General features: G+C 47.8%; 1 protein-coding gene across 1 annotated transcript in view; it reads left to right on the forward strand.

Annotated features, from left to right (window-relative positions):
* Nucleotides 1-6930, forward strand: part of NOTCH3 (notch receptor 3) — a 36901-nt gene extending 29971 nt beyond the window's left edge. Inside the window, exons 32-33 of the mRNA XM_066271360.1 lie at nucleotides 3935-4032; nucleotides 4845-6930. Of these exons, the coding sequence (XP_066127457.1) occupies nucleotides 3935-4032; nucleotides 4845-5897 (1151 nt within the window). The 3' untranslated portion in view covers nucleotides 5898-6930. The remainder of the gene's footprint in view (nucleotides 1-3934; nucleotides 4033-4844) is intronic.
* The last annotated feature ends 7635 nt before the right edge of the window (nucleotides 6931-14565 follow it).

The following is a 14565-nucleotide window of genomic DNA, read 5'->3' on the forward strand; positions in this document are numbered from 1 at the left end:
TGCCCTTGTGTCCAGAGGGTCTTACACAGATGTAGATACACTGAGATGCTCACAAACATCCTTTGGAGTAGGTGTTCTCAACCTGCCATTGACATTAGGGGTCAGGCAATTTTTGGTGGCAGGGAAGCATTTTGTACATTGTAGAGCAGGGGTCGAGAACCTTTTTGGCTGAGAGAGCCATGAACGCCACATATTTTAAAATGTAATTCCGTGAGAGCCATACAACGACCCGTGTATGTTAGGCATTATCCAATAAAAATTTGGTGTTGTCCCAGAGGACAGCTGTGATTGGCTCCAGCCACCCGCAACCGTGAACATGAGCGGTAGGAAATGAATGGATTGTAATACATGAGAACGTTTTATATTTTTAACGTTATTATTTTTTTATTAAAGATTTGTCTGTGAGCCAGATGCGGCCATCAAGAGAGCCACATCTGGCTCGCAAGCCATAGGTTCCCGACTCCTGTTGTAGGGTGTTAAGCTGCACCCATGGCCTTGAACAGTTAGGTGTCAGTAGCACCCCACCTCCCAGTTGTGACAACTGAAACTGCCTCCTGACATTGCCAAATGTTCCGAGGAGGAAAAAACCACACCTGGCTGAGAAATCTGGCTCTAGAACAGCACTCGCCAGTAGAACTTCCTGTGATGAAGGAAGTGTTCTCAGTTTGTGCTGTTCAGTATGGTAACCATTGGCAACATGTGGTAGCAACTGAGTATTTGTAACGTTGCTGGGTAAAGAAAGCTAAATGTTTATTTCATTTAATGTTTTAACTTTTGTTTTGCCTGCTTTAATAAAAGCTTTACAGAGATATAATCCATACCATACAATTCATCCAAAGTATAAAATCCAATGGCATCTAGTATAATCAAATATCTGTGCACATATCGCAATAAATTTTAGAACATTTATATCACTGAAAACAGAAACCCTCACCTCTTAGCCATCACCTTTCCTCCCTGTCCCCTCATCTTCTTTGCTCTAGGCAACCACTACTGTACTCTAGCTCTCTGGAGTTTTCATATGCATGGAGTTGTATAATATGTGGTTTTTTTGAACTGGCTTCTTTCACTTAGCATGATGTTTTCAAGGTTCACAAATGTAGTGTGTATCAGTGTTACTTTTCTTTAATGACCAAATAATATATATTTTTTTTTTTAATTTTTTTTTTTGTATTTTTTCTGAAGCTGGAAACGGGGAGAGACAGTCAGACAGACTCCCGCATGCGCCCGACTGGGGATCCACCCGGCACGCCCACCAGGGGCCACGCTCTGCCCCTCCAGGGCGTCGCTCTGCCATGACCAGAGCCACTCTAGTGTCTGGGGCAGAGGCCAAGGAGCCATCCCCAGCGCCCGGGCCATCTTTGTTCCAATGGAGCCTTGGCTGTGGGAGGGGAAGAGAGATTCAGAGAGGAAGGAGAGGGGGAGGGGTGGAGAAGCAAATGGGTGCTTCTCCTATGTGCCCTGGCCGGGAATCGAACCCGGGTCCCCCGCACGCCAGGCCGACGCTCTACCGCTGAGCCAACCGGCCAGGGCCAAAATAATATTTTATTGTATGAATATGCCACATTTTTGTAACCCATTCATCCATTGATGGACATGGGTTGTTTCTACTTTTTGGCTATAATTTTAATGCTGCTCTGAACATTATGTACAAGTTTTTGTGTGGACAGATCTTTTACTTTTTCTTCAGTAGATACCTAGGAACAGAATTGCTAGGTCACATGGTAACTATGCTTAGCCTTTTGAAGATCTGCCAGACTGTTTTCCACAGTGGCTGCCCCATTTTTTCTCCCACTAAAAATGTATAAGGGTTCCAAAATCTCTGCATCCTAGCCAGCACTTTTTATTATCTGTCTTTTTTATTTATACTGAGTGTGAATTGGTATTTCATTGTGGTTTTGATTTGCATTTCCCTGATGGCTAATGATGTTGAACATCTTTTTTATGTGCTTATTGGCCATTTGTATATCTTTTGCGAAATGTCTGTTCAGATGCTTTGCCCTTTTTTTTTTTAATCATAGGTGATTTTTATTTTTTTATACTGGTGTTTTCCATATTTTCTATAATGAATAGTTTTCAGTTTCATAATCAGAATTAGCTGTTATTTTAAAATTTTACCATGTTGCAAATGTTCAAGCCATATATAAATAATACTTAACTTCTGATAACACATTTGTAAATGAATATAGAGTAATAAATCAGTTAAAATCATGTTCCTCCTGCCACGTGAGTCCTTCCGGGCTGCCGCTCGCTCCCAGGAGCTGGGTAGCCCTCTCCCCGTTTCCGCTTTTCCTACCAGTCTCAGTGTGCCTTCTTCAGTGATCCTTGGTTAAAGAGTCCTCTTAGTTTAGTCCAAAGTTGGTTTTTCCAGATGATGGTTCTTTTTTTTTTTTTTTCTTTACAGAGACAGAGAGAGTCAGAGAGAGGGATAGATAGGGACAGACATACAGGAAGGGAGAGAGATGAGAAGCATCAATCATCAGTTTTTCCTTGCAACACCTTAGCTGCTCATTGATTGCTTTATCATATGTGCCTTGACTGCGGGCCTTCAGCAGACCAAGTAACCCCTTGCTGGAGCCAGTGACCTTGGGCCCAAGCTGGTGAGCTTTGCTCAAACCAGATGAGCCTGCGCTCAAGCTGGCGACCTCGGGGTCTCAAACCTGGGTCCTCTGCATCCCAGTTCGACGTTCTATCCACTGCGCCACCGCCTGGTCAGGCCAGATGATGGTTCTTAAAATTAAATTGTAATCCACTTTGGTTCTGGGAGGTGGAAGTTGGTACGTCCGCCTACTCCATCGCTATCTTGCCGCCCTGCTTTGCCCTTTTTAATTGGATTGTCTTTCTATTAACTGAGTTAAGATGGTTCTTTATATATTCTAGGTATGTTTCTTATCAGATATGTAATTTATAAATATTTCTCTTAATTCATAGGTTTTCATTTCATTTCCTTTTTTTTTTTTTTTTAGTAAGCGAGAGACAGAGAGACAGGGACAGACAGACAGGAAGGAAGAAGGATGAGAAGCATCAATTTGTTGTTGCGGCAACTTAGTTGTTCATTGATTGCTTCCTCATACATGCCTTGACCAGGGGGCTCCAGCTCAAGCCGGTGACCTTGGGCTTTAAGCCAGTGACCTTTGGACTCCAGCCAGTGACCATGGGGTCATGTCTATGATCCCATGCTCAAGCTGGTGACCTTGGGGTTTTGAACCTGGGTCCTTAGCATCCCAAGTTTACACTCTATCCATTGTACCACAGCCTGGTCAGGCTCTTTTCACTTTCTTGATGTTATCCTTAGAAGCACAAAAGTTTTAATCTTGAAGTTATCCAGTTTATGTATTTTTGTTGTTGTATTGTTGCTTGTGTTTTTGGTGTCATATCTAAGAATCTTTATCTAGTTCAAGATTATAAAGATTTATTTCTGTTTTCTTCTAAATGTTTTGTAGTTTCAGCTCTTACGTTTAGGTCTTTGATTTCATTTTGAATTATTTTTTGCATACAATGTGAGGTAGAGGGTCCAACTTCATTCTTTTGCATGTGGAGATCTAGTTGTCCCAGTACCATTTGTTGAGAAATCTATTCTTTCCCCATTGAATGGTTTTGACACTTATTTTATTTAGTTTTAATTAATTTAAATCTAAAGCGGCATATGCAACTGGTGGCTACTGCATTGAACGGCACACCTGGGTACAAACAAGTGAGGGCTGCATAGCTGCCTCTGTGTATGTAAAGTCACACTTACAAGTGTGCACACACACACAATGTCTTCTTTGGACAGAGTCATTCCATGGATCTGCACACAGACACAGAACCACAGGTGCTCAGATGCTCATAGCCTGTCTGCTCCTTCCCCCCAGACTATATTCTGGGCATTTCCTGTTTTGGAGGGCCAGGACACAAGCTGATTCTGACCCTGACCTCTCCCCACTCTTCCTAGGGAAATCAGCCTTACACTGGGCTGCAGCTGTCAACAACGTGGAGGCCACCTTGGCCCTGCTCAAAAATGGAGCCAACAAGGACATGCAGGATAGCAAGGTGAGCCCCAGGCCTTGGCCCACCTGCGGGTCAGTTGTGGCACAGCCCTCCCCTGACCAGGTAGCAGAAAGCGGGGTGGTAGGCTAGTGGAGCAGGCAGGGTGGAGAGCATTTGCCCTGCCTGCAGCCGGCTTTCAGGGATGGGATTTGGGCCGAATAGGCTCTGATAGGATATCAGAGGAGCAAGTGTGTGGCAGTTGCTATGTGACCTTGGGGAAATTACTTAATGTCTCTGAACCTCAGTGTTCTTATCTGTGAAATGGAGAAGCACAGAACCTATCTCAGTGTCTCTTCTGAGGCTTCAGTTAGGTAATGTGCAAAGTGGATCCTCAATGAAATTTAACTTATGATTATTGTTTAAAAAGCCTTATAAGATGGTAAGATGAGAAAAGTGAGGCTAAGAGAAGTATAGGGGTTGATTTTGTCCTTATTTAAAATTTCTATATTTTATCTGTTAAAAATGTTTTTTACATTGATTTAAATTATTTTTAAAAATACTGCATTAAAATATTTATTTTAATGACTAAAATTTTTGATGCTCCCTTAAATTTTGTATCTAAGGCGAGTGTCTCACTCTACTCACCCTATTCCTGGCTCTGGGGCTTGGCACTTAATAGGTGCTCCATGAATGTGATTTAAATAAAAGAACTTACCTATGTTCTCTCATCAGGGCTGGGATTTGAACCCAGGTCTGCCAGGCTGAACTCTTAGCTCTAGGTTTCCATCAGAGGATGGAGGCCTTGGTGTTGCTGGCCATGAGTTCATCCTGGCCCTTGTGACCCTGACATCTTGTGTGTTCTGGGCTTCTCCTAGGAGGAGACTCCGCTGTTCCTGGCTGCTCGGGAGGGCAGCTATGAGGCCGCCAAACTCCTACTGGATCACTTTGCCAACCGGGAGATCACCGACCACCTGGACAGGCTGCCACGTGATGTGGCCCAGGAGAGGCTGCATCAGGACATTGTGCGCTTGCTGGACCAGCCCAGCGGGCCTCGCAGCCCCCTGGGCCCTCATGGCCTGGGGCCCCTGCTCTGCCCACCTGGGACGTTCCTCCCTGGCCTCAAGGCAGCACAGTCAGGGGGCAAGAAGAGCCGGAGGCCACCAGGGAAAGCAGGGATGGGACCACAGGGCACCCGGGGCAGGGGCAAGAAGCTAACACTGGCCTGCCCAGGCCCGCTGGCTGAAAGCTCGGTCACACTGTCTCCTGTGGACTCTCTGGACTCCCCGCGGCCCTTTGGTGGGCCCCCTGCATCCCCGGGAGGCTTCCCCCTCGAGGGGCCCTATACAGGTGCCACTGCCACGGCTGTGTCCCTGGCACAACTTGGTGGTGCGGGTCGGGCAGGTCTAGGGCGCCAGCCTCCCGGGGCCTGTGTGCTCAGCCTGGGATTGCTGAACCCCGTGGCTGTTCCTCTCGATTGGGCCCGGCTGCCCCCACCTGCCCCGCCAGGTCCCTCGTTTCTGCTGCCGCTGGCACCAGGACCCCAGCTGCTGAACCCTGGGACCCCTGTGTCTCCACAGGAGCGGCCCCCACCATATCTGGCAGCCCTGGGACATGGTGAGGAGTACCCAGTACCCGGGGCTCATGGCAGTTCCCCAAAGGCTCGCTTCCTCCGGGTCCCCAGTGAGCATCCCTACCTGACCCCATCCCCTGAGTCCCCTGAACACTGGGCCAGCCCCTCGCCTCCCTCACTCTCTGACTGGTCTGACTCCATGCCTAGCCCAGCCACTGCCACTGGGGCCACGGCCACAGCTGCTGGGACACTGCCTGCCCAGCCTCTCTCCCTGTCCGTCCCTGGCCCCCTAGTTCAGGCCCAGACCCAGCTGGGGCCCCAGCCCGAAGTCACTCCCAAGAGACAGGTGTTGGCTTGAGATTCTCCTCAGTTCTTGGATTTTGGGGGGTTGAAGAGATACCCCATTGTGATTCTCTTTCTCTCTCCTCTCTTTTCTGTAATCCTTTTCATTCTTTTTTTCTTTTCACCAATCCTCCTGCACCCCTACCCCTGCAGTGTGACTGAGATAGCTCACCAACCTAGAGCTTCAGTCTTCCTTTATTTTTAAGGGGTTCTGGCTGACCCCCATCCCAGGGTCTTGTGATGGGTCTTGGACCTTCTCCTGTTCTCCTCTCTTCTGTTTTCCTGTTCTCCCCTTCTTGCCTCCTCTGGCCTCTTTCACTCCTCACACTCTGACATGAGTGGATTATTATTTTTTTTTACATTTTGTATAGAAACAAATTCATTTAAACAAACTTATTATTATTATTATTTTTTACAAAATATATATATGGAGACACTTCCTGCCCCCTGCAAACTTCCCAGTGCCCCCGTGGGGCTGTCTCTGGGCTCATTTGGCCAAGCTGGATTCTGTGTACTGAGTACACAGGCATGACTGGGATCCTGTGTACTGAGTACACGACCCTGGTGTGTACCAAGTAGGCACCTTTGGGCGCACCCTCTGGGGCCAGGGGTTGACAAGATGTGGGAGTTTCCTCTCTACCCCACCTCCCTCACTTCACTGCATTCCAGGTGGAACTTGTTCTGTAGCTTTGCTGTGGGAAGGGCCCATCTGCCTCAGAGAGCCTCCCCTCAGATTACCCCTCCAACCCTAGAGCCTGGGTCCCCTCCCTTTGGGAGCTGGGGTTTTGGGTGGTGGGAACATGACCCAGGGAGATATATGCATTTTATTTCGTCTCCCTGTACATATGGAACTATAGGATGGAAAGTAGCTGCTCGAGTGGCCCCTCTCCTGGTCCTCTGCTGGCCCAGCCCCATGGCAAAATAGAAGTATTTTTAGGCTATTTTTGTAGCATGGCTTCTGATCACAATGTCTGTGTAGCTATATTCCCAGGCTTTGCATTGTACAGCCCCCACTACTCCTGTCACCACCTAATAAAGAAATAGTTGATACTCAGTGTCATTGGTCTGTGTCTAGATAAGGTGGGGAGTGGTGGTGGTGGGGCTTCTGTCTCTCCAAGGCTAACTTGAGCTCCCATCTTGGGTTAAACCATTTGGCTTGCCTGCCCACTTGTGCTTCTTCCTCTTTTGGCAGATGACTCCACTGATTGGATCAGGGTGGTCACCTGACTTACGAGCCTATTAGATTTACTCAAAAACGTTGTTGAACAGAATACTGAGAAAGCCATCAGTTAGTAGACTTTTAAGGTCACCAGCAGATTAACAAATATGGGTGGCCATATTGGAGTGGTGCAAACAGCAGAAGAATGGAGTTCATATGCAGGGAGAATCAAAAACAAGTGCTCAAATGGTCCTAGAGTTGGAAGGAGTATCTCAGGTTTAGAGGTATCAATCCAGTTAATTGGGCATTTATTTAATTGACATCACAGTTATTTATTAGTTGACTTCTAAGTGTCTGGTGCTAGTTTTAATTTTTTTCAGTTTTTTAAAATTGATTTGAGAGAGGAGAGGAGAGAAAGACATCAATTTGTTGCTCCACTTATATATGCATTTGTTGTTTGATTCTTGTATTTGCCCTCACCAGGGATCAAACCTGCAACCTTGGTGTGTCAGGATGACACTAACCAACTGAGCCACCGGCCAGGGCTGGTGCTGGGTTTGTATGAAAGTAGCCTCTACTGCATGCTTCCTTGGAGTCTGGAGACAATGCTGTGCCCACGTAATAAATACTCTGCTACATACACCAGCTTGGCTGGGTTTCTATGTCTTGCAACCAATTGTGCTCCAAGGCAAGTTTGTGTTCACACTGGGGTGTTCCAGGAAAAGATGAAGGGATAATTAGTTCGCTGATTCCCTGTCCATTGGAGTGCTCTTGGTTGCATGTAGCACAAATCAACCCACCTGGCTTAAGCAAACAAAAATTTATTAGCTCATATAGCTAAAAGACCAACTTCAGGGGAGATTTGATCTAGTGACTAAAATAATGACTGAATTTCACTTCATCTCTACAGATTTTTCTCTGGGCAACAGTGTCATCCTCGGGCTCCATGTGATACCCTACCCAACTTTCCACCCACACAGCTCTAGCCCTTCTGTGTTAACAAAATAGGTATAAAGAGCATTGACCATATTGCACTTTCCAGGGAACTGAGGTGCTTCTAGCCTTGGGGTTGATTTTGTATTGACTCCAGTTGGGTCATGAGCCCATTCTCTTACTGAGTGTTTCCCAATGTTGGCATTATTGATATTTTGGGCCAGATCATTCTTTGCTATAGGAGACTCTCCTGTCATTGTAGGGTTTTTTGTTTTTTTTTTGTATTTTTCTGAAGTTGGAAACGGGGAGGCAGTCAGACAGACTCCCACATGCGCCTGACCAGGATCCACCCAGCATGCTCACCAGGGGGCAATGCTCTGCCCATCTGGGGCGTTGCTCTGTTGCAACCAGAGCCATTCTAGCACCTGAGGCAGAGGCCATAGAGCCATCCTCAGCGCCTGGGCCAACTTTGCTCCAATGGAGCCTTGGCTGCGGGAGGGGAAGAGAGAGACAGAGAGGAAGGAGAGGGGGAGGGGTGGAGAAGCAGATGGGTGCCTCTCCTGTGTGCCCTGACTGGGAATCAAACCCGGGACTCCTGCACATCAGGCCAACACTCTACCACTGAGCCAACCGGCCAGGGCCTATTGTAGGGTTTTTAATGGCATCCCTTACCTTACCCACTAGATGACCCTTCTCCACTGTGGCAACTAAAATATCTCCAGGCATTGCCAGTTGTCCCCTGGAGGTGGTGATGGTGCTGAGGATTGCTTGCTTTTCAGCACTGCTACTCTACTTACTTGCAGTGATCGGCAAACCACGGCTCATGAGCCTCATGCGGCTCTCTGGCCCCTTGAGTGTGGCTCTTCCACAAAATACCACGTGTGGGCACTACCTCGATAAGGAATGTACCTACCTATATAGTTTAAGTTTAAAAAATTTGGCTCTCAAAAGAAATTTCAATCATTGTACTTTTGATATTTGGCCCTGTTGACTAATGAGTTTGCTGACCACTGGATGGGACATACTGATCCTATTTTTAAGACTTTTTTTTTAGATTTTTATTTACTGATTTTTTTTAGAGAGAGTGGAGAGAGAGAAGAGGGAAGGAGGGGTAGGAGCAGGAAGCATCAACTTGTAGTAGTTGCTTCCTGTATATGCCTTGAGCAGGCAAGCCCAGGGATTCAAACTGGAGACTTCAGCGTTCTAGGTCAATGCTTTATCCACTGCGCACCACAGGTCAGAAGATTTGTTTATTGTTTTTGTTTTTTAATTTTTAGAGAGAGAGAGAAAGGGGGGGGAGCAGAAAGCATCAATTTAGTAGTTGCTTCTGGTATGTGCCTTGACTGAGCAAGCCCAGGGTTTTGAATCAGCAACTTCAGTGTTCCATGTTGATGCTTTATCCACTGTAGTACCACAGGCCTGATTTTTAAAATTAAAACAAAGTTTTTTGTTTTTTTTTAATTTATTGACTTTAGCAAGAGAAGAAGGAAGAGAGAGACAGGAACATTGATTATTCCTGTATGTGCTCTAACCAGGGATTGAGCCGGCAACCTCTGTGCTTCTAGATACCAACCGAGCTATCCGGCTCGGGCCATACTGATTTCTTTTTCTTTCTTTCTTTTTTTTTCCGACAGAGCCAGAGAGAGACACACAGAGAGGGACAGATAGGTACAGAATAGACTGGAAGGGAGAGAGATGAGAAGCATCAATTCTTTGTTGCTGCAACTTAGTTGTTCATTGATTGTTTTCTCATATGTGCCTAGACCAGGGAGGGGGGCCTACAGCAGAGTGAGTGATCCCTTGGTCAAGCCAGCGGCCTTGGGCTTCAAGCCAGCGACCTTTGGGCTCAAGCCAGCGACCATGGGGTCATGTTTATGGTCCCATGCTCAAGCCAGAGACCCCACGCTCAAGCCAGTGACCTTGGGGTTTCGAACCTGTCAAACCTGGGTCCTGGGTGTCCCAGTCTAATGCTCTATCCGCTGTGCCACGGCCTGGTCAGGACATGCTGATTTTTAAAAGCAATCAGTCTGTGCTCTGGAACTGAGAGTGTGGTAAATTGAGGGGCAATCTGGTTTGCAGAAGCAGGAATTCTGTAGAAGCAACTAATAAATATTTCATGCTGCTTCCCAGAGATTTCCAGTGGAAATGAACCCCCACAGCTGCCGCCGGGATAAATTGCCTAACAACACATGCTCTACTAGCATCTTTTCCTGTCTTTTCTTATTACTCTACTTGCCTGCTTGTATTTTCTGGGGTCACCTCCAAAATAAAACTTCCCCTCAAATCCTTGTCTCAGGGTCTGCTTCTGGGAGAACCCAAAATATGACAACAATTTGTTGATATAGAGTGGGAGTTTGCAAATTTATATGAGACTGTACTCATGTTCAGTCATGAAATTTAATTCATAAAATTAAATTTCTCAGCTAGAACTCTTGTGTTCATTGCAGCACTATTCATATTAGACAAAATATGGGAACAACCTAATGTCAGTCATGGATGAGTGGATAAAGAAGATGTATGTATAGGCCCTGGCCGGTTGATCTCGGTGGTAGAGCGTCGGCCTGGCGTCCAGAAGTCCCGGGTTCGATTCCCGGCCAGGGCACACAGGAGAAGCGCCCATCTGCTTCTCCACCCCTCCCCCTCTCCTTCCTCTCTGTCTCTCTCTTCCCCTCCCGCAGCCAAGGCTCCATTGGAGCAAAGATGGCCCGAGCCCTGGGGATGGCTCCTTGGCCTCTGCCCCAGGCGCTAGAGTGGCTCTGGTCGCAACAGAGCGACGCCCCGGAGGGGCAGAGCATCACCCCCTGGTGGGCGTTCTGGGTGGATCCCGGTCGGGCGCATGCGAGAGTCTGTCTGACTGTCTCTCCCCGTTTCCAGCTTCGGAAAGATACAAAAAAAAAAAAAAAAAAAAAAAAAAAAAGAAGATGTATGTATATCTTTGCACTAGCAATGTGCCTTTCAGGAGAACTAGGAGTTTGCCAAGAGGCTAAAAGAATGGGAAAAGGAATAGCTTGAGGAAGGGCAAAATGGTGTGATGGAGCATAGAACCCTCATAGGAAGGCTTAGCAATTTGTAATGGCTGGGTCTATGCCTCACTTCCTTACTTATTATTAATTTAATAAATGGATGTGTGTCAGTTTGCATGAAGCAATAGCTGGATTTGGAGCTGGAGAAGGTAGCAGGGGCCAGATCACAGAGTCTTACATGTGAAAATGGGGAATTTTAAACTTTACTCTGAGGGCAATGGGGAGCCATGGAAGGTCCCTGAGTAGAGAGGGAACACAGGCAGAGCTCCTGTTCTTGTGGCCAGTGCAGAGGAAAGGCTAGAGGACTGTTGCAGCTTAAGTTAGGGTGAAGTGAGGGGATGGGGAAGTTGAGAAGGAAGAGTAGAGAAGATCTGGCCACAGATTAATTCTGGGGAGAACAGGAAGAGGAATTGAGGGGCTGCCGTCACTCAGAGAGGTTAAGCATTGGCAACATATGTATAACAACATCAGGTGACCCACTTCTCCCCCGCCTTGAGGGCAGGGCTGGAGGTGCATTTTCCTTGGGACAGGGGCCTTGCCCAGCACATAGTGGGTAGTGACGTGAACTGGGGGACACTGATGCAGTGAGGAGTGCATTTGTTACAGCCATACACAACAAGAAATCTTAATTAGCTCTTTCTTACTTTTTGCCACGAGAGCCTGGCGGGGGGAGTGGGGGCAGGGAAGCAGACTCTGGAGTCTCCAGTTTCCAGGAGGGAAAAACCCCACAGAGAATCATCAGCCTGAGCCCTGGGGGGTCTCATTAGTGGCTGGGTGCCCCTGGGAGAGCAGCTCCAGGCACCCACTATATAACAGGACCCAGGTCCTCAGACTCTCCTACCTCCGGTAGCGAGCAGTGAGCAGTGTGGGCGGGAAGCAGTAGTGGCCATAGTGAGTGTGAATTCGGGGCCTTGGCTGAGCTGGAGAAGCCACTCAAGCCCACCCTCAGCTCATGTGGGCTGAACACATGGGGTGACAAATGCATACATGCCTGCCTTGCCCAGCAGGCCCACACACGCATACATACATGTAACCTAGAGCTTCATAGGCATGAATGCACATTGTCATAGAGTCATTCAGCAGTGAGGCCTCCAAGGTGATGGGGAAGGGGCTCCTGCTTTCAGGGGAGCTTCCTGATGAGAAGGAAGAGGAAAAGGAAAGACTCCAGACCCTAACCCCATGCGTTCCTTGTCCCTCACCATCACCGCGGGAATGGCATTGGCTGTCCCTGAGCTCAGCACCCACTGACTCCCACTAACTCTCCTACCAAACAAGCAGCTGACCCGGGGCTCTGTCCATAGGTACAATTCAATAGATTTCAGGTATGCAAATAAGGACATTTCTAGTGCTGTAACCTGACTTCCTTTCGGCCAGGCATTCTCATGTGTCATAATTTAGACTGCTTGAGGCAAACTCAAAGTCACAACTTCTCCGCTGTTGCAGGGTTAAAGTTCAGCCCCAATCAGGAAGTCCTCTTTCTTTCTTCTTTTTCTGGGGTGGGTACAGGGGGCTGGCAGAGATATCACCTCTGTGGTGAGGATGGACTGGGGCCTGGCTGTCTGTAAGAGTCCACCATACTCAGTGTGTGTCTGCCCTGAAATTCTTGAACAGAACAGGGTCCCCAATACTCCTGGCTGGATGGGTCCCACTCCACCCTCCTGACACAGTTCCCATGTCCTGCTCTTTCTCTCACACCCACATCTTAAACTGTCAGAAAATTCAGTGGGCTCCAGCTACACAATCTCTCCATAATTGGCCAACTCTGTTTTTTTTTAAATTAATTAATTTATTCATTTTTAGAGAGGAGAGAGAGAGGGCGAGAGAGAGACAGAGAGAGAGAGAGAGAGAGAGAGAGGAGAGAGAGAGGGCGAGAGAGAGACAGAGAGAGAGAGGGTGAGAGAGAGACAGAGAGAGAGAAGGAGGGAGGAGCTGGAAGCATCAACTCCCATATGTGCCTTGACCAGGCAAGCCCAGGGTTTTGAACCTGCGACCTCAGCATTTCCAGGTCGACGCTTTATCCACTGCGCCACCACAGGTCAGGCCCAACTTTTTTTTTTTTTTTGTATTTTTCTGAAGCTGGAAACAGGGAGGCAGTCAGACAGACTCCCGCATGCGCCCAACCGGGATCCACCCGGCACGCCCACCAGGGGGCGATGCTCTGCCCATCCGGGGTGTCGCTCTGTCGCGACCAGAGCCACTCTAGCGCCTGGGGCAGAGGTCATAGAGCCATCCCCAGCGCCCGGGCCAACTTTGCTCCAATGGAGCCTCGGCTGCGGGAGGGGAAGAGAGAGACAGAGAGGAAGGAGAGGGGGAGGGGTGGAGAAGCAGATGGGTGCTTCTCCTGTGTGCCCTGGCTGGGAATCGAACCCAGGACTTCCGCACGCCAGGCCGACACTCTACCACTGAGCCAACCGGCCAGGGCCACAGGCCCAACTTTTAACACCTTCAAGGTCCCCACTTGGGTCCAGCCCTCATCCTAACTTGGAGCAGCCTCCTACTCGATCTCCTGCCTTCCACCCATGTTCCCTGAACTCTGTTCTCTCACAGTGGCCAGAGGACACCCGGGAACAACTGACTTAGGTCATGTCCCTCCTCTGCTCAGAGTCCTCCATGGCTCCAACATCACTAGGTGTAGAAGCCAAGGTTCTCACTGTCACAAGACTCTACAAAACATGCTCTCATCACCTACCACACCCATCTTCCTCCCTCTCACTTACTCCTTCTATCCCACTTTTCTTCATTGCTCTTCCTGTTTCAGGCACAGTTGAGCCTCAAGGCCTTTGCACTGGCTATTGCGGTTACCTAGGACATTCTACCCTCTAGTATCCTTTTGACTAATTTGCTCATTTCTTTCAAGTGAGAATTTAAGGCCTTTGCCTGGCTGGAGAAGCCACCTTGGCCCATCCTCAGCCCTAGAGGTGAGATTTGAGAACGAGGGAGGGGAAACAGGAAATTTCAGAGTGACCAATATTAAACCTCAACAAGCCCTTTTCTGACCATCTTATGTAACATTGCAACCCTCCTCAGATCCCTTGATTACTCTTTAAGTACTCTGCTTATCTTTCTCTGTAGCACTTATTTTTCAATATACAGTCTCACTTATTTAGTTAGCACGTTCACTACTTATTGCTTGATTCACTTCTCTAGAACTTTCTAGTCCTCCAAAGCTCGGACCTCTGCCTGTTTAGTTCCCTGGTGTGTCCTCAATGCTCAGAGCAGGCCTCAGCAAAGAATAGGTACACAGTGAATTTGTGTAGAATGGAAGGTGGGCCTGCAAACTCACAGCCCTTTAAAGCACAGCCTCCAGAGATGGACTTGTAGTTTGAATCCTGGCACCACAGTGGTGAGATGAGCAGATTATACCATATATGCTCTGCTTCCCTAGCAGTGAAAAGCCAAGACTAACAATCCCGTCTTTTCCTCGCAAAGGATCTGATTTCAAAGGGTTTGCAGTGCTGCTCAGAAAATCTTTTTTTTTTTTTTTACAGTGACAGAGAGTCAGAGAGAGGGATAGATAGGGACAGACAGACAGGAACGGAAAGAGATGAGAAGCATCAATCATCAGTTTT

Source organism: Saccopteryx bilineata, chromosome 1 (assembly GCF_036850765.1).
Source record: "Saccopteryx bilineata isolate mSacBil1 chromosome 1, mSacBil1_pri_phased_curated, whole genome shotgun sequence".
NCBI classification, from domain to species: domain Eukaryota; kingdom Metazoa; phylum Chordata; class Mammalia; order Chiroptera; family Emballonuridae; genus Saccopteryx; species Saccopteryx bilineata.